This window comes from Tupaia chinensis, unplaced genomic scaffold, assembly GCF_000334495.1.
Source record: "Tupaia chinensis unplaced genomic scaffold, TupChi_1.0 Scaffold000117_2, whole genome shotgun sequence".
Taxonomy (NCBI): domain Eukaryota; kingdom Metazoa; phylum Chordata; class Mammalia; order Scandentia; family Tupaiidae; genus Tupaia; species Tupaia belangeri.
The window spans coordinates 9199008-9217503 of NW_006159583.1; the positions used below are offsets into that span (position 1 = coordinate 9199008).

At 36.6% G+C, this 18496-nt stretch overlaps 1 protein-coding gene across 1 annotated transcript in view; it reads left to right on the top strand.

Moving 5' to 3' along the window:
• The first annotated feature begins 165 nt into the window (after positions 1-165).
• Positions 166-18496, top strand: part of PDE7B (phosphodiesterase 7B) — a 244643-nt gene continuing 226312 nt past the window's right edge. Inside the window, 1 exon segment of the mRNA XM_006144346.2 lies at positions 166-247. Within this exon segment, the coding sequence (XP_006144408.1) occupies positions 166-247 (82 nt within the window).

The following is an 18496-nucleotide window of genomic DNA, read 5'->3' on the forward strand; positions in this document are numbered from 1 at the left end:
ATATATATATATTACATATTATATATTGTATTTTTATAGTGTATGCAACTAACTCATTTTAATGGCTGTATAGTATTCCAGTATAAATAATATTATTTCTGTGCTTTACACCAAGACATGGTGATGTCAGTCTTAGGAATCCTGATATGAAATCTTAAAATAACTATGGCTATCCTTCTATTTCAGAGCTGTGGCAAAATCTTGTTTGAGAACCCTGATCAGAATGCCAAATGTGTTTGCATGCTAGGTAAGAAGGCTCCTCATTTTTAATATATTATGCATGCTGATGTCCATGTGGGGTTACTGTTGTTCTATTGCCTCACTGACTGTCTTTTGTTCCATTTTGGAGATGTTTGTATGTCCTTCACTTCTATGAGTCATAAAGGCATATAATGGAAAAAAAGTTTTGATTTTAGTAACTGTCAGTAAATCAGGAACCATGCTTTTAAGTCTTTCAAATATATTCTTGGATTATCAGTGCTTTTCATTTCAGGCAATTGTGATGTAAAGGTAAAAAGAATCACATTGTAATTGCTAAACCAGAGACTAGTAAACTATTAATTTTTTTTCTTTCATTGCCAGAGGGCACACGCACACTTCAAAGACAAAGAGAGGGAAAGTACCTCATGTTCCCCAAAGCAACATGGTGATACCACAATACTTTTTTCTCCATTTTTCCATCCTTTCAGGTTTGGAGCATGCTCACACACATGCCCCGCATGTTTTTCAAGCCACCATGGATGATATTGGAACCTCGATTAGCCATGTGGGATCCCGCCACCAATGCACCGCACTTAACCACGACACTACAGGGCCAGCCCAAACTATTACTTAGTTAAGTCACAACACAAAGTTCTTACTTACAATGCCTAGGAGAAATACATATTTGAACTAATCTTAAATCAATACAATTACTCACACTACATTTGTAAAAAAATAGCAACATTGTAGTGAATAATCATATGTTCTTATAATACCATGTATTTCGGTGGTTGGGAAAGTCATGATGCATTTTTGCATAGAAAAACATAGAAAAATATGTCATGACTTTCCCAACGACTTAATGTCATCAGTGCTTTTCACGAACTCTTTTAATTTTTTATTCTGCTGGAATTTAAAGTTGGCATTATTTTCCTCATTTTATAGGTAAATAAGTATAGAGAATATAGAGTGATACAATCCTCAAAATGAGAAATGGTCCAAATTATGACATAAACATGTCTGGAATATAAAATTTTAGGTTTAGTGTTTAAACCACTAAACTATGTCTAGTGAACTTTCAATTAATTATAGTACTATTCAGCCATTAAAAAAAAAATCCCTGGCTTTTGACAGGAAGTGGATGAATATGGAAGATTTACTGCTGAGTGAAGCAAGTCAGGCTATGAAGGAGAGGCATTGTATGTCCCCATTTAATATATACTGAGTGTCCACACTCTATGACTAAAACTGATTGACTAAAGGATATAGAAACACAGTATACAGATGTAAATACCAGATATAGTGTGTGTGAAACAGGAGGGTCTGATGAAAGACATTTAGAAGAAAAATAGGGAGGCAAAGCATTAATAGAACAAAGAAATGTGGTATTATCTGTTGAAGATATTTTATAGTTTTATCAACTGTACTAGGGAGAAATGTTCAACTGCTGAAATATTCATTTTGTAAGCTAACTAATATAATTGAATATATAAAAGAAAGTGAAAAAAATAAATAAAATAAAATTTTATTATCAACTGAACTGGCGAGAAATGTAAACATGTTGTAATATTCACTTTGCAAACTAAATGATGTGATTGAATGTGTAAAAGAACTTGAAATCAAATAAGATAAAATTTTTAAAAATTATAGTAACAGAACAAAATAGTAGCATAAATAAATAAAAATAATCTTTAAATTTTATTTCCTGAAAATTTCAACCTTGTTCATTCTAACCTTGAACTATATTCATAAACAAAGGACAAAATGATTCATTTTAGCTACTTGCACTTACTCTTCTTCCATTGGCAGTCTATATTATTAGTAAATAACCTAAAAGCAGTCCGCAAGATAGATAGAAGCAGAGGAAGACCTTGATAATACATCATTCATGATAATCATGTAATAAGCAATGAGAAGCATGGCTTAAAAACAGACACCATTTTTTTTCTATGTACTTTCTTATTTTTCATTTTTTTTGCAATATTGTTTTAAACCTTTATGCTGTAGTTCTTGTATGTTTTTATTTTAATTAAGATTGTGGCTATATAGTAACACACCCATTGGAAAAATGAAACACATGAAAGAATAAATATAGCATAACATCCAGATACCCGTTTCAGATGTCCAATATTCCTCTCCATTAACCATGAAAATGCCTCAAAAATGCTACAATTTTGGGAGCCAGTAGGTGGCATGGTGGTTAAGGTGCTGGATTCCCACATGGCTGACCATGGTGAGGATTTGAATCCTGTACATGGTGACTTGAAGATCAGGCCAGGTACGAGTGCATGCAAGCCCAAAGTCCCAAAAGGAGAATGGAGAAGAAGGGACTGTGGTGTGGTCATCCCCCTGGGGGATGATTTCTCTTTCTCCTTCTCTCTTGTCTCTCTCTGGTGAGTGCATGCACCCTATGGTAAAGCCTTTTTTAAAAAATTATCCTGGATGTCAATAAACATGGGTCAATCTGCCATTAGCATGTGTCCACCTGAAGCCTAAGTACTGCTGTTTCACAATAATATATTGCAAGGTGATAAGAAAAGAAGTTGAATGGTTTATTTACCTAAGAGAAATTCATGTTATAAATATGTCACTAAAATTGAGGCCACATCTGTATTTCTTCAAGAAATAACATATATATTAACAGAATACTAACCCTTGTTTGAAGTATTCATTAGTTTGTTGCTTCCTTTAAGAGGACTTATGATAAAGCCATGTGACTTTCTGAAGCATCTTCTGAGGAAACTATTCCTCCAACAGGAAAGGATGAATCTCTGATATTTTAAGGGACTATTAAATATATTAAGTGTTGCCAACTGTGACTGTAGTTTGCATATTTAGAGGTAATGTTATAATATTTTTATGCACTAATCAAAATTTCCAAGCAAGAAAATCAAATATACAAAGCCGACATGTCCAAAATTGTACCACAGGTCTTTATGCCTCCTTAAAACTGGGATACCCAATAGGAGCCAACCCCAGGGATCTACATCTTTATCGCACTCTTGGCTCACTGCCCCAGAGATTCCCATCCCTGCAATTCCTACTCCGGGTTTGGGGTGCCTGTCTGGATACTAACTGTACTCTAGTTTCATGCAGTCGAGATGTGGTATGAAAGGGCATCGCCATCCAGGACACATGGCAGTTCTCTCCTCCCATGGGAGAGTTCTTAGATCCTTCTGAAGAAAGCTTTTCTGCTTTGAGTTGTCTAACTCACAACTTCTGTGAAAAAGCCATCCTCACTGAAAGTTAATGTTTCTGGTTCATTATGTTAAACAAGACAGTGAGTGTAAAATTCACCTAAAGTTACTCTGAATCACTGAATTTAATACATCTTTAAGTGGGAGCAAATTACTGTCATGTCTGGATCTTACAGGAAATCATTTCTGGCCTCAGGAGAATAGTCCAAATGGGAAGTGAAGGTAAAGAAGAATATACTGTAGAACTAGTTGCATTGAGTATTTACCGTGTATTCCTTAAAATTACTCAGAGAAGGCAAATGTGCATAATCAAGTTTAACACCAGGTGTAATAAATGTTGCCTTTTTCTTTTCTTCAGGCTTAGAGCACTGTGTTCAGAATGCCCACATCCTTTACTGCCCTCTTTTTTTTCCCCCTAATTTAGTTGCATGATTTCTCTCATGTTCAAATTGGCCTCATAAGTTCATTTAATTGTATCAAAGGGTACACAACTGTAAAGCAAGTCTTGTACCTTAATTCAGTGTAATGAACTGATGCTAAAAAAAAAAAAAAAAGAAATGAAAGAGAAATTATCTCTAGTTGTATAATTCATGCATGAAGAATGGCAAGTTACTAAAAAAAGTTTTTACTTTTCAAAAATACAGTGAAAACTGTTGGGTAAAAAGAGTCATGGAAAATGATCAAAGTTTTCATTCACTTTTTAGTTTATTTGTTAACCTTGCTCCCTGAAATGTTAAATATTGAGGAAAGAAACTTTTAAAAAAGAATTCTAACTGAGACTTGGTACTTCTGTCTACTCCCTCTCTCCCCTGAAACTTAGAGTGGGATTTGCTCCAAGTGGAAGCCTTAATTTGTAATTTATGATATTTTGTTGGCTCCGTTGAACTATCCCCTTTATCAAGTATTAATTTTTCCAATTTGAAATGTTCCGTGGGCCTGCTTTTCTTTCATACATGATTCCTTTTATGCTGATGAATGTCATGACTACTTGAATGTGCAAGGACTTTCTTACTTGCCATGGCTTAGAAGGGGGTGTTCCCATCAGTAACTTTCTGGTTAATGTTTATTATAAATAATTTGAATGAATTGCTAACTTTTGAGTAATAGAATACCATAAAAATCAACATTTTATGAACAGTTAGCTTAAGCATAGAGAGGCTTGCTTTCTGATATGAGATCTGAAAAGTTAATTGGGTACTCTTAGAAGTTGTTTATTTCTTTAGGCTTCCATTTATAGTTTTCCTGCAAAGTGGGAATATTTCCAGGAATTTTTCTGGTCATATTTGAGATGTTCTGCAAAAAAATGCCTGTTATGATGCCCTAAATATTATTTTTATATCAACAAATTTATAATAATAACTATTTAAAAATTTTAAATTGATAATAAACAAATAAAAGTAAATTATCTATTAAAGACATTAATAGTGTTTAGAAAGTAACTAAAATGTTGAAACATTAGACAAATTTGAGAGCAACTTTTTCTTTTTAATTATTATTTTATTTATTTATATGCATTTAATCACTGTACATCTTTACGGTGTACAACATGGTTTTTCCCAGCATGAATACAGTGTATATTAGTCAAGTCAAAAATGTTACGGTATATGTTATCATCCACAGATAACTTTTCCTTTTTCTATATGTTAAATGTTATGTTTGTTTATTCCCTGATCTCCTTCTTCTCACCCCTTACCACCCATCCCTTTCTATACTATCTCTGATATCTACTGTTGCCCTTCCTGCTATTATACCATCCAGTCTTTCCATTTCTGCTGTAGAATGCAAGCATTTGGTATATATTAAGTGAGGACATACAATGCCTGTCTTTCATAGTCTGGCTTATCTCAGTGCTAAATCTTCCATATTCATTCACTTTGTATCAAATGTCAAGAGGGTAACTTTTTAAAATATTAAATATATTCTTCAAAATTGTGTACTGCCTCAAGGGCAGAACTAGACATTGATCCAATACACACTACCCAGATAGGCATCTAGCATCAGGAATCCAAAGGCCAATGTGCAAAAGATTCTGCCTTCACAGGGTTTGCTGTCCAGCAAAAGAGTCAAATATACCCAACACCAGCTTGAAAGTGAGAGATGATACAGAATAAATGAAAATAAAGTGGGTTGGGACTTCAAAGGATGAAGAGAGTGCATGTAACTGGGATGTGAAGACCCATGGGTTTTAGATATGAAAAACCAGGAAAGTGGCAGCATCCTAGGTGGGTGGATGCAAGAACACTCTTTAAACCCCAGGTACAAGAAAGTAGGGGAGCAGGAGGGAGCCCTATTTCAGCCACAAGGAGGTTGAAAAGATACATTGAAATGCAATTTGAGACCTGATTACAGAGAGCTTGACTGCCATCATTAGCTCTACAAAGGAAAGATTGTGGCACAGCAGTAAACAGCAAAACTCTGAGTGATTCCTGATTCATGGCCAGAGACCTCCCTGGGTGCATAAGGCATGCATGTGCCCATGATCTGGGGCTGGCTGGAACTGGGGGTGGATCATGGCATCAAGGGACTATTAAATACCCTTTGTGAGTGCTGTCTCTTTGTTTTTTATTTCTCTCTCTTTCTATGTCTCTTGCTCTGGAAGAAATCGACTTTAAAATAAAATAATTTGAAGGACAGAGGATCAGACAAAAGAGAGTTCTGACCTCTTTGATTTAGCTGATTGAAAGTTTTTTTTTTTTAATTTAGTTATACAGTGTTATAGAATACTCTATAAACTCATTTCTATTCAGTAATATTTAATATTAAGTAGAGTCATTCACCAGATAATTCATCCCAGTATACTTGATTCTGATTACCTGAATTTTAGACTTGACTTTTTAAAATTTGTGTTAACTTCAACTTTTCCCTTTAGTAAAATACCAGGGTATTACTTAACAAATAAGAGTATTTTCATCTTTTATGACCAAGAAATTTGTTTTTTCTTTTACTTTTTGGAACTTTGTCATCTAACATTGGGAGTTTTTTAATATTAATATTTGCTCTTATTACTGGCATCAATCTGTGATTTATATATGTGGACACTTTGATGTCTATAAATTGTTTTTTTAAAAACTAACACAAATCTGTTTTAAGGCAAAATAAGATCTGATATTAAAACATGCCACTGTGGTATAGTACAAAAAAGACCTGTTATCAGCTAATAACTATGTGACCAAGTCACTTAAGGGTAGATGTCAGTTTCCTCTTTCCTAAAATGGAATAATAAGTAATAACTACAATATTATTACCTATGTTATTAAGTTTATTGAGGATTAAGTGATGATAAATATTAAAGCATTAAGTAAACATTTAGAAGTACTACAAATATATCATTTTTACTAATAGTAATGATTACTTATTCTGTCCTTTCATTTCATTTATATGTTAGTAGTTTTTTTACATTCAAATTGACAGTTTTAATCTATCTTGAATATTACTATTTCAATTTGGTTCAAGTGAATAGCTATTTTCAAGGGCATGTTTGCAATTTAGAAATGAGCTTATTATCCTCGTGAGTTATTAAAAAACGATTTCTATCAGGGTTGTATTATGTGCATTTGACTTTAAAAGGTCAATATTTAAAGATCAAAGTTTTCAGTCCAGCAGATGGTGTAGCAGTTATGTCGCTGGACTCCCACATGGCCAATCGCAGTTCAAGTCCCTGACCCTGTGGCTTGAAACACATTCTGGGCACGTATGCATGCGTGCCCAAGATCCCAGGAGGAAAACAGAGGAGAAGGGATTGTGGCACGGCCATCCTCCCTGAAAGGTGATTTCTCACTTTTTCTCTATCTCTGTCTCTCTCCTCTGGTGTTTGCAAGTGCCCTAAGGCAAACACCTCTCAAAAAAAAAAAGTTTTCAAATTGTTTTATTTGGATTTAGCTAGGTTAGAATTCAAATTTAGGCTTTTGAATTAATTTTAACTCACACTTAGGAAGCACTTAAATTTATGTCACTTGGACAAAATCAATTATTTCTTCCAAAGTGCTTGCTCAGATATTAACAATATCTCCTAACCGTGCCTAAAGAGAGGACATAGAACCTGAATATACCCATGAACTATCAAAGTTCTGCAACCATGTTACTTTAGGCTCCAAGAAGAGAAATATATAGTTCTCTACAAATAGAGAATTAGAACCTATCCTTAAAATAAGAAGATTAAGATTAACAAACGATTGTTGAGCATCACTGTTTGCCCAACTCTTTGCTAGGCATACTCCGAAAGTTGATATAATAATGAGCAATTAGAGTCCCTATTGCCTCAGAGTTTGTTCTTGAGCAGATGGAACATTGTGTTGAGAAAACAGAAGGAGGCCTGTTATTTTGTCTTCTTTATGTTTATATGAATATAAAGAAAATTATTTCACCCTGAGGTTTATGGTTTAAAAGGCTTCTATTGCCTTTTAAAAATTTATATTTGGAAGCCAATATTGTTCTGCATAAGGAAACGAGCTTCCTAGTTTCACAGTTGCTTTCCGTGGAATGTGGCAGCATCTCCACAGTAACAAAGCACCACATTTTTAAATGCAGCTGAGAGTCAGAGCTCAAACAGGAGCTAGCTGCAGAATACCAACATGAGCAAAGGCCAAGCTCTCAGAACTGAAGGTGTCGAATCCAGAAGAGATGGAAGTGTCAGTCTTTGGTTGTATTAGCTTCATTTTCTGTCTAAAAGTAGAGAAAAGCTCATTCCCTGAGGCCTTCCACCCTTCATACAAAGCTACACTCAGAAAATGTTCAGCAGCATTTAGAGGTAGACGCTGTGTGCCAGCACAGGGGTACAAAGACACTCGAGTTCTGCCTTCTGTCCTCAAGAAGTTCTCTGTCTAGTGGGAAATGGACGACTGCACAGATCATGACAATATCACATAGTACACCATAATAAGGATGAGCCCAGGTCTCATGGGTAGGGGAACAGTGGAGAGGTGTCAGGAAAAGCCTCATGAAAGACTGATAAGAAGTCGATGGTTAAAGAGAAGGACCAGACATCCCTAAGAGGTTGGACTGGGAGCAGGCCACAGGGAAAAGTATCAGGAGCAACAGCTACGGTGGCAGCTTACTGTGACAAATGAGAAAAAGTACAAGAAGTACAAAAAAAGTCATTATGCCTAGAGAATAGAGTGAGAAGAAAGAAATAAGATAACCAGCTATGGATAAGAAAGTAAGATAGTGAAGGGCCTTATAATAGGACAAAGAACCATTTAAGGATGTTTAAGCAGAGGAGCTCTGAAGGGACTTCAGAATTTGTGGGAAAATGAATTAAAATACAAACTCATTTTCTTGTGTATACACCAGAAAAAGAAAAAAAAAAGAAAAGAAAAGAAAACCATGCATAGTTTTTTTGTAATGCACATTTTCTATAAGTCTTTGAAGGCCCCTCCTACAAGGTGAGATGCATACTTCGGACAATCTAGTCAGAGTAGACAATGCACAGATAGAGGACAAAACTAGAGAGGCCAGTTTAGGAAATGACATCAAATACCAGGTGAGTCTTGATTTGTCCTCCTGAACTGATGCAATGTCAGGGAAAACAGAATGCACAAGATAAGGAGGCTTTATGAGAGGAGGATAGAACCTTAATGGTTGATGGAGTGTAGATGAAGTCACTACTCCCCCACCACCAACACCAATGGAAAGTACAGAAGAATCAGAGAAATGATGAGTTAAATTTTAGACACAGCAAATTTGAGGAGTCAGGTTCAAGAGAAGTCTTGATCTCCTAAGACTGAGTGAAATACTGTAAATATCAAAAGAAATGCAGCCTAGGTGTTCTTTGGAGTTAGCAACCTGGAGCTAACATCAGCAAGAATATAAACAGTAGAAGGTAAAAGCAGGAAGGAATCATGGGGCAGAGAAGAGCTGAGGAGGACCCCACCTCTGTCAAGAAATTTGTCTGAGATAGGGACCTTTCTTACCTATCTAGATTTTTAAAATTACTTTATTTTTACTTTTTAATTGAAACATAGCTTAAATTCTGAAAAATACCTCATTTTTAAGTGTATAGTTTAATGAATTACAGTATATTTAACTCCTCTATGTAAAACCATTTAGATCAATATGGACAGCTTTCCCTCATACTCCTTCTAGACATTATATCCCAGAGTTAATTCTACTCACTGACTTCTATCACTATCTCCTAATTTCAAACTTTATAAAAATGGAATTAAAGAGTGTATTCTTTTTTCTCATAGTCTTCTTTCACATAACATTGTCTATGAGATTCACTTATGTTGCTATACGTATCTGTAGTTCCTCGTTGTTTCTTTCATTAAAGAGCAGAGGTCGCAAATTACAACTCATTGTCTAAATTTGACCCGTCACCTATTTTATTAGAACGGAGCTGTACTCTTTCATTTACATATTGCCTATGGCTGTTTTCACACTTTAGGGGCAGGGCTTAGTTGTAATAGAGACCATATGATCCCTAAAACCTAACATATTTACTTAGTGACCCTTTATAGAAAAAGATTGTGGGGCCACCATGTGGTATGGTGGTTAAGGCTTTGGACTCCCACATGGCTGACCACAGTTCAAGTCCTAGACTTGGCGACTTGCTTATAAATAATATTTTTTTAAAAAAATTGTGGACCACTGCTATAGAGTAGTCCAATGAGTGTGTATGCACGTTTATGTGATAATTTATTAATTTTAGTGATAATGAACATTTGGCTATCTCTGATTTTATAGTGTTACAAATAATAACACTATGAACATTCTTGTACTTTTCTTTCTGTGCTCAAAATTACAAATTTCTCTTAATTATCGACCTGAAATTTCAACTATTGAGTCATAGGATATATACAAGGTGTCAATAGTTTATATGAGAATGTGTATCATGGGGGGGGAAAAAGCACAGATTTCAGTAATTTTTGTGCCAGAGGCCAGCAACTGGTGTAGCAGTTAAGGTGCTGGACTCCCATATGGTTAATCATGGTTCAATTCCAGGATGTGGTAGCTCAAAAATCACTCTGAGTACATGTGTATACATGCACAAAATCCCAGAAGGAAAATGGAGGGGAAGGGATTATGGCAGGCTCATCCCTCGTGAGGGGTGATTTCTCACTTTCTCTCTCCCTGTCTCTCTCTGGTGAGTGCATGCACTCTATGACAAAAAAAAAAAAATCCCAACTTAATTAATTTTAAAAATTGTCTTGCATCAGATAAGTTCGTGCTATAATTCCATTTTTCCACGAACTTTTGAAGTGCCCTTACATATGTTCAGCTTTAATTGATTCTGCTAAATAGGTTTCCAAAATGTTTATACCAACCTTTCCTCCCACCAGCTGTGTATAAAAAGTACCATAAATAATTTAACCCTCAATAATTATCTTTGAGTAAAAGTTAGAATGCATAATTTATTATTGACTCACTACAAACAGCATTTTATGCAAGAGCTTCTAATAAAGATCATAATTATAATTTATGTAAATACATTTGATGATGGTAACAATAAGACAGGTAAATTCTGCTAGTGTATTATCAATGAACATTAAAGAGTTGATGAAGTTTGTTGTATAAACAGAATTAATATTTACTCTTTGTCGAACTTTTAGAAACAGTACTCACAAATGATCTGATCCTAATAAGTGCTTACACATCCACAGTAGAACTATAAACAAAATGCTGGTTCATAAATAAAACTTCTTTTCTAATGAGCAATTAATTTGTGGGCTTATACTAAAAATATGCATTTTTTTCTGGATCTAACATTATAAAAATTACAGTGATGGGGAGGTCAAGTAGGTGAAGAACAGAGTATTTTCAGGGAAACAAAAACATCTGTATGATGCTATAATGCTCGTGTTATTACACATTTGCCCAAACTCACAGACTGTACATATCAAAAGTGAACCCTAGTAAGTCATGGATTTGGAGTAATAATAGTGTGTCAATGTAGATTCATAGATTGACACATCATTATTACCTAAATGTTCCACTCTGTAGGGGATATTGTCAATGGAGGAGGCTGTGTATGTATTGGGGCAGATGAGAAATCTCTGTACCTTCTTCTTAATTTTACTCCCAAAAGGGAGAGAGAAAGAGAGAGAGCGAGATTGGCTCTATAGAATAGCAATTACATGCTGCACAGAGGAAATCAGATCCCACCTAGGCACCTAGGGTTTCAAGTTCAGGCTCCAGAGGCTTGCAAAATATGCTGAGTGTGCATACACATGCCCAGGAACTTGACAGAACAGGATGGCGAATTTGAATAAAAATGATTGTGGCATTCTAAACTCACATATTGTTTTCATGGTCTTTGTACACACCTAGAAAGATGCAGCAACAACCTATCTGCTATCAGACGCCAGTGTTTTCATTTTGCTTTTGTATCCAGCTTTCTCAATATTGGATAAGTGCAGATGTGGATGGGCAAGTCACTATTAATTAATACCATAAGTGAGTTGAATGAGAGAATTACAATTTTCAATTTTGGAATAAAAAATTGTCCATTAAGTATTTTTGGCTTCCCAGATGGTAGAATCATATATGATTTTTAATTCCATTTTTCTTGGTTTGTTTATATTTTCCAAATATTTCAACAAAATAGTTATTAGTTTTATCATAAAAGAGATTAAGGTTTTTTTCCCTCAGATTTCTACAGGTACGATTATTTGCTATTATTTGTTTATTTTACTAAAGCCTACACCTGACAAGCATCAAAACTTAGATAACTTACTCCCTTTGTGGTATACACAAATGGGGAAGTGGTTGTGATGGCAACTGTGACTTGGGGTGACCAGTACACTCCAGTTACTGTGCCTTGAAAATGAATTGGGGCGTTGATTGAACTAGTCACCTTACCCCAGACGAACAGACTTTCTGGGGTCAGTCATTCCCTTTGCAGAGGGCATATGATCCCAGCAATCCTGCCTTGCATTGTGGATCAGAATGCTGCCCCACTGACATCCAGTCCATGACATAGCACAGAATTTGAAAAACAATATGAAAGTCAAGTAACTGAGGTTAGTGGTTTCGTGGCAAATGGAAGCCTTCCAGAGCAAACACACTGAGAGCCTGTTGCATTAGGGATGGATGAGGGCTCGTTGCATGAATGGTATTAAGTAATATGGAACAAAACATTGTGGAACTTCCCTAGGCTCTCAAAACAGTAATACGTAACACACAGACATATGCACACACACACAAACACACAGCCTGCTTCCGCCTCAGAGACTACCCTAAAGGTGTTACAAGATGTGTTTCAATTATGCTAGGAGAAATTGCAGTTTTCATTAGGCTAGGAAACTGACAAAAGACAACTCTGTATCCAAGTTCAAGATCTCTATTTTGTTCCTTTCTTCTCAACTGAGGTTCAAAACACCCAGGGCTTTGTCTGAGGGAATAAAAGTATTTGTACAATCAGTTTATTTTCACTATTCAGAGAAGAATAGTAGTTCTGTAGGTCCTAACATCAGTCTCAAATATGGGAAGAGCCTGTAAAAATACTACAAATCCAGAATGTGTTTTCCAAATACACGTGGTTGTATATATGTGTATTTAATTTTGAGTGGTAGGAAAATTTTAATTTAATTTGATTCATCATAAATTTTTCTGCATTTCACAACTCTTCTACCATCAGTATGTATTTATTTTATAATAGAGAAAAACACACAAAAAAAGAAATAACCTACTGGTAACATTAAGTTAAAGGGGATAAAAAGAAATGAGGGGAAAGCTGAGAGCAGAGTGCAGTTGAGATCCAAGAGAGTTCTGAAGAGTCCCCGAAAGGTTGCTCAAGGACAAGACCCTGAAGTAGAACTTTCTGAGAACTATGAGACAGGCATGTCTTTGTTCAGGCTCTATCATCTAGTTTATCACAGGAAAATTAAAATGTAGTGCAATTCCCTTTAGCAATCCATCTGTTTTTCAAATAAAAATTTTTTTCTGGGTTCATTTCTAAAGTAAATCATCACACGGGAAAAAATTTCAGTGGCTTCCCAAAACTATATAGTGTCTAAATTGCACCCATAATCATTGCAATTCCTGAGTACAGTGTCAAGTAACAGTAATATGCTAAGAGACCTACTGTACAATTATAAATTAATAAGGGAAGGGAAATAATTTTTGTATGATATTTTTCTCATAATTGGAGTTTGGTTAATCTGGAGGTTATCACATAATATCCAGCAGCTACATGATCTGATAATTATGTATTTCTCCAACAAAACAGGTATTGAGTACTTACCAAATATGTATGCACTCTGGCACCAAAAAACAGCAGTGAATGAAAGAGACAAAATTTATGCCCTGGAAGATTAGATTATACCAGGATGTAGGGATGGGGGCGAATGGACAGTACACAATACAAGGTGTCTTCAAAAGTTCATAGAAAGTGTGCATTGTGAAAAAACTATGCATGGATTTCAATTTTGTTTTGTACCAAAATAATTTAATTTTTGAAATCTCCTCACATAAATAAATTAAATCCTACATTATTTTATTTATTTGTTTGTTTGTTTGTTTGTTTTTGACCAAAGAGAGAAAGAAAGTGAGAAAGTAAGCGGCAATGTCCAGGACTCGAACTGTGATCAGCCATGTGGGAGTCAAGCGCCCTTAACCACCACTGCCAACTCCAATCCTACATTATTTTAGAAGGTAGCATGTACTAGGCAGAAATAAGGCAGATGTGCCTCTGAGGAGTGTAGTCATAGTGGGAGAGATGGAGGTGGTGGAACGGATTTTAAATAGAATAGCCAAAGCTTTCCCTGAGAAGGTGAGCATAAACAAGCTCAGCAGCAATTGTCCTAGGCAGAGGTGGAAGGAACAGGCTGCACCAAAGCCCTGAAGCACAAGGAGCAGAGGGAGACAAGTGTGGTTGAAGCTGGGGACAGAGGAGAGGGAAATGGGAGGTCATGGAAGCCAGATTTGGGGAGTAGGGTAGGAGGTTCATTATAAGGACTCTGGATTTATTCTGCCCGAGATAAGGGGCCTGAGGAAATTTTTGAACATTGATCTCACATGATTTGATTTCCATTTTAAAATATTGGGTATATCATGGTGATTTTAAAACTTTTTAACAAAGAAACGAGTGTTTGCAACATTTGCATTCCCATTGTCCTGAAATGAGCACAGAAGCGGTGTATGAAGGTAAATAACAGTAAATAGATTGAATGTCATATGTTATACCTGTTCCAGGTAAATAATATGGTTAATGTTCATCTAACTTAGAAAGTTCAACTAGAAGTTGTATTACTTAAAAGTGGTTAGAGTTTAGAAAGTAAAGTTTATTAACTGACAGTTTCATCCCAAGAAGATTTTTCTCCTTGGGGAGTTATTTCTTTACTTATTTCTTTACTTAATTTGTCTTTAGAATGCCTTTTTAATGAAGGGACACTCTCCGTTTCTTTTTTCCCATCTTTGACTCTACTTTTCTTTTTTTTTTTTTTTTAGAGAGATTTTTGTTATAGGGCATGTGCAATCACCAGAGAAACAGAGAGAGACAAATAGATAGGAAGTGAGAAATCATCCCCCAAGGGAGATGGCCATGCCGCTATCCCTTCTCTATTCTCTCCAGATCTTGGGCACACACGCACACACACGCCTGGTGTGAGATATAAGCCACCAGGTCCAGGACTCAACTCGTGGTCAACTATGTGGGAGTCCAGTGATATAACCATTATGCCATCTGCTGGTCCTAACTCAACCGTTATTGAATACTGGTTTGGTATCATGACCTCCTCAAGAAACCAGTGTTGCTAAAAACTGAAGGAAAGGGAAACCTCCATTCTTTCCATTGCTTACAAATGCTATCAAAGTTAAGGAGGCAAGGAATTTCATTATGACACAGTAGGAAATCTGAGTTCTTAGAAAGTTGTGGACTCACAACTTCAGCACTGCCATTGACCTAAACAAGAACGTGAATAGCACCCTCTGGAGTTGCAATGTGGCAACCTGGAAATAAGTGATTAGTTCAGGGTGGGCGAGGCAAGGCTTTGGCATCTTTGAAGCCCATTTTGTCTGAGAGCCATTCACTAACTCAGATGCTCAATTAGTGAGAATATCAACACTTCCCTACTTCTATTCCCCTTGATTTTACCTCCAAGGAGATGTTTGTGAGAATTTCTGATGAAAGCAAATCTATACAGATTTATAAGGTGATTCAGTGAAAAGAAGTCCCAAAATGGGAACCAGCAGTTAGCGTAATGGCTATGTCGCTGGACTCCCACGTAGTCGACCGCGGTTTGCGTCCCGGACCTGGTGGCTTAAAACTCACGCCGGGCGCATGTGCGTGCATGCCCAAGATCCTGAGAGGAGAATGGAGGAGAAGGGATTGCGGCATGACCATCCCCTCTGGGGGGTGATTTCTCGTTTTCTGTCTCTATGTCTCTCTCTGTCTGGCGAGCACACATGCCCTATAGCAAAAACCTTTCCAAAAAAAAGAAAAGAAAAGAAGTCCCAAAATACAATATATAATTCTCCATTCAATATGGTCAACAATTATTGAGTACTACTGTAATCTTAGAACTGTGCTTGGTAGTAAGCAAGAAATTAGTGATTGCTCATCCTCCAGTGTTCTCATTTTCTAGCATTATATAGTCAGCCCTCTCAGCTCTGTAAATTAGGGGCCCTTCCTTGTAGTGGCATTTTTCTTAAGAGCTATGGATTATCAAGGACACACATCAGCCTGAGACCTGGTCCTCTCTTCTGAGCTGTTTTATTCTCACCTTGGTGAAAGCATTGGTAGGTCCAGAAAAATCACTAATAGGTAGATTCAATTGAGAGTCTAGAGTCCTAATTCCATGTTCTGCCTATCCCCCAGGTTATATGCTGTAATATGTCTCTAATTCCTCACCTGTCGAACATGTCCAAAAATTCCCTAAGTAACCCCAACTTTAACTACATTGTTTATGGTTTTGAATGAAATAAAGTAGTATGAGTATAGCACACAGAGAGGAAATGTGTGTGTGTGTGTGTGTGTGTGTGTGTGTATACACATATGTGTGTGTATAAAAAATAAATAAAAAATAAAAAAACTTGAAAGCTCTCTGGGCCAATGCTGACTATATGAAGAGTATGCTCACTTTATGTCTAGAAATCATGGTAGTTGAATGACGTGGCTTTTTCTTTAGTTTGCCTTCAGTGAAAGAGGACAAAGTGAACAGAATTGCTAGTACCAGAATTTCTGCTTTCAAAATGCTAAGATACTGCTATGAAAGAGATAGCTCTGAAATCTGTGACCTTGGATCCGATGCAACCACCTATCTGCTATCAGGTGCCAGGAACAAACTTGCCCAGAAAATATTCCTGGAATTAATTTCCTGATGTATGTTTTAGAGTCTATGCCCATAATTGTTTTTCCTAAAAATGAGTAATGGCTACTTTATATGAGACTGGATGGTTTGGCTTTTCTGCTTTCCCCAAAATACATCCTAATACTCTAGGAAAGCTTGTGGAACCATGAAGACTAGGATGAAGAGGAGACTAAAGAGGTCATGGCAGAAAGGACATAAAAGATAACTAAAAGGAATCAATGCCAATTGGTTCAGATCCGAAGCCCAGCAAGGCTACAAATACCCACACCACAGTAGCTGAGAAGACAGCAAGTCAACGACACTTGAGAAAGTATTTTATCTCTTTGAAATACGTGGCAAGACCAATATGACTTTTGAAGAAAGGCCTGAATTTTGGCAGCACTGAAACAGATTTAAATTCCTATTAAAACTAGTGACTGGGACCAGCAGTTGGCATAATGGATATGTCGCTGGACTCCCAAGTAGTCAACTGCGGTTCAAGTCCCAGACCTGGTGGCTTAAACTCATGCTGGGCACATGTGTGTGCCTGCCCAAGATCCTGAGAGGAGAATGGAGGAGAAGGGATTGCTGTGTGGCCATCTCCACCGGGGGCGGGGGGTGGGGGGTGATTTCTCGCTTTCTTTCTCTCTGTCTCTGTGTCTTTCTGACGAGCACAAGCGCCTTATAGCAAAAACCTCTCCAAAAAAATTTTAAAAATAAAATAGTGACTGCAGCATGTCAGTTCAAAATAGCTTTATAATATACATCACATATATGTTAAACTGTATTTTTCTAGGAGAGCTTTGCAAAGAAACTTCTCTGTGATAAGAAACTAATCAGAGCTCGCTGGCACTTTATCGTTTTTCAGAATCTTCCTTGGCTTATTAGAGAGTAAAAGAGTTCCACAGATTGAGATAAGGTCACTAGCTTATAAGCAAAACCTTAAATGTTACTGCCATCTGTGCTGACTTTACAGCCAAGATTTTATAGCAAAGTTGGAGTTTTAAAATTTTCTTTGATTTAAAGACTTCAAGTCCAGAAGCTCCAGCCAGTTCCTGCCATACAATAAAATTGTTATTAAGCATATATGATTTCATGTTGCTTTGGAAAGTTTAGTAGGAACTTTCCATTGCACCATTCTGAGCCCTTCTTAATGAACAGTAAAATGGAAAAGAAACTCAAGGCGATTCCATTGAACAAACAGAGGGTTTAGAAAGGAAAATAATTCATGAAGGGAAATGAATACAGTGTTGAACTAGTAAAATGCTGTGCTATAGTCAACAGTAGCCTAAAAGTGTTTTAATAGAGAAAATAATTAATTATGCCAGCACAAAAAAAAAAATGACCTGTGCTGTACTAAAAATGCAGATATGTATTGTTTTAGCAAATATTTGTTGAACACTCACTATGCCCCAGCCATTCTTTTCTGCCTGGGAGGAAATAGCAGTGAAGAAGATAAACAAGAGCTCATGAATCTCATAAGCTTCATTTCATTGGTAGAGAGAAATAAAAGTCGAGTGGGGACCGGCAGTTAACGTAATGGCTATGTCACTGGACTCCCATGTAGTCGACTGTGGTTAGCCGCTGGGACCCAGTGGCTTAAAACTCATACCGGGTGCATGTGCGTGCGTGCCCAAGATCCCAAGAGGAGAATGAAGGAGAAGGGATTACGGTGCGGCCATCCTCCCTGGGGGGTGATTTCTCGCTTTCTGTCTCTCTGTCTCTCTCTGTCTGTCTGGCGAGCACACGCGCCCTATAACAAAACTGCTCAAAATAAATACATAAATAAAAGTCAAGTGAACACATGCATAAACAATTTCAGATCGTGATAAAGACTATGCAGAAAAACAAAGTAGGATAAAAAGGTAAAGA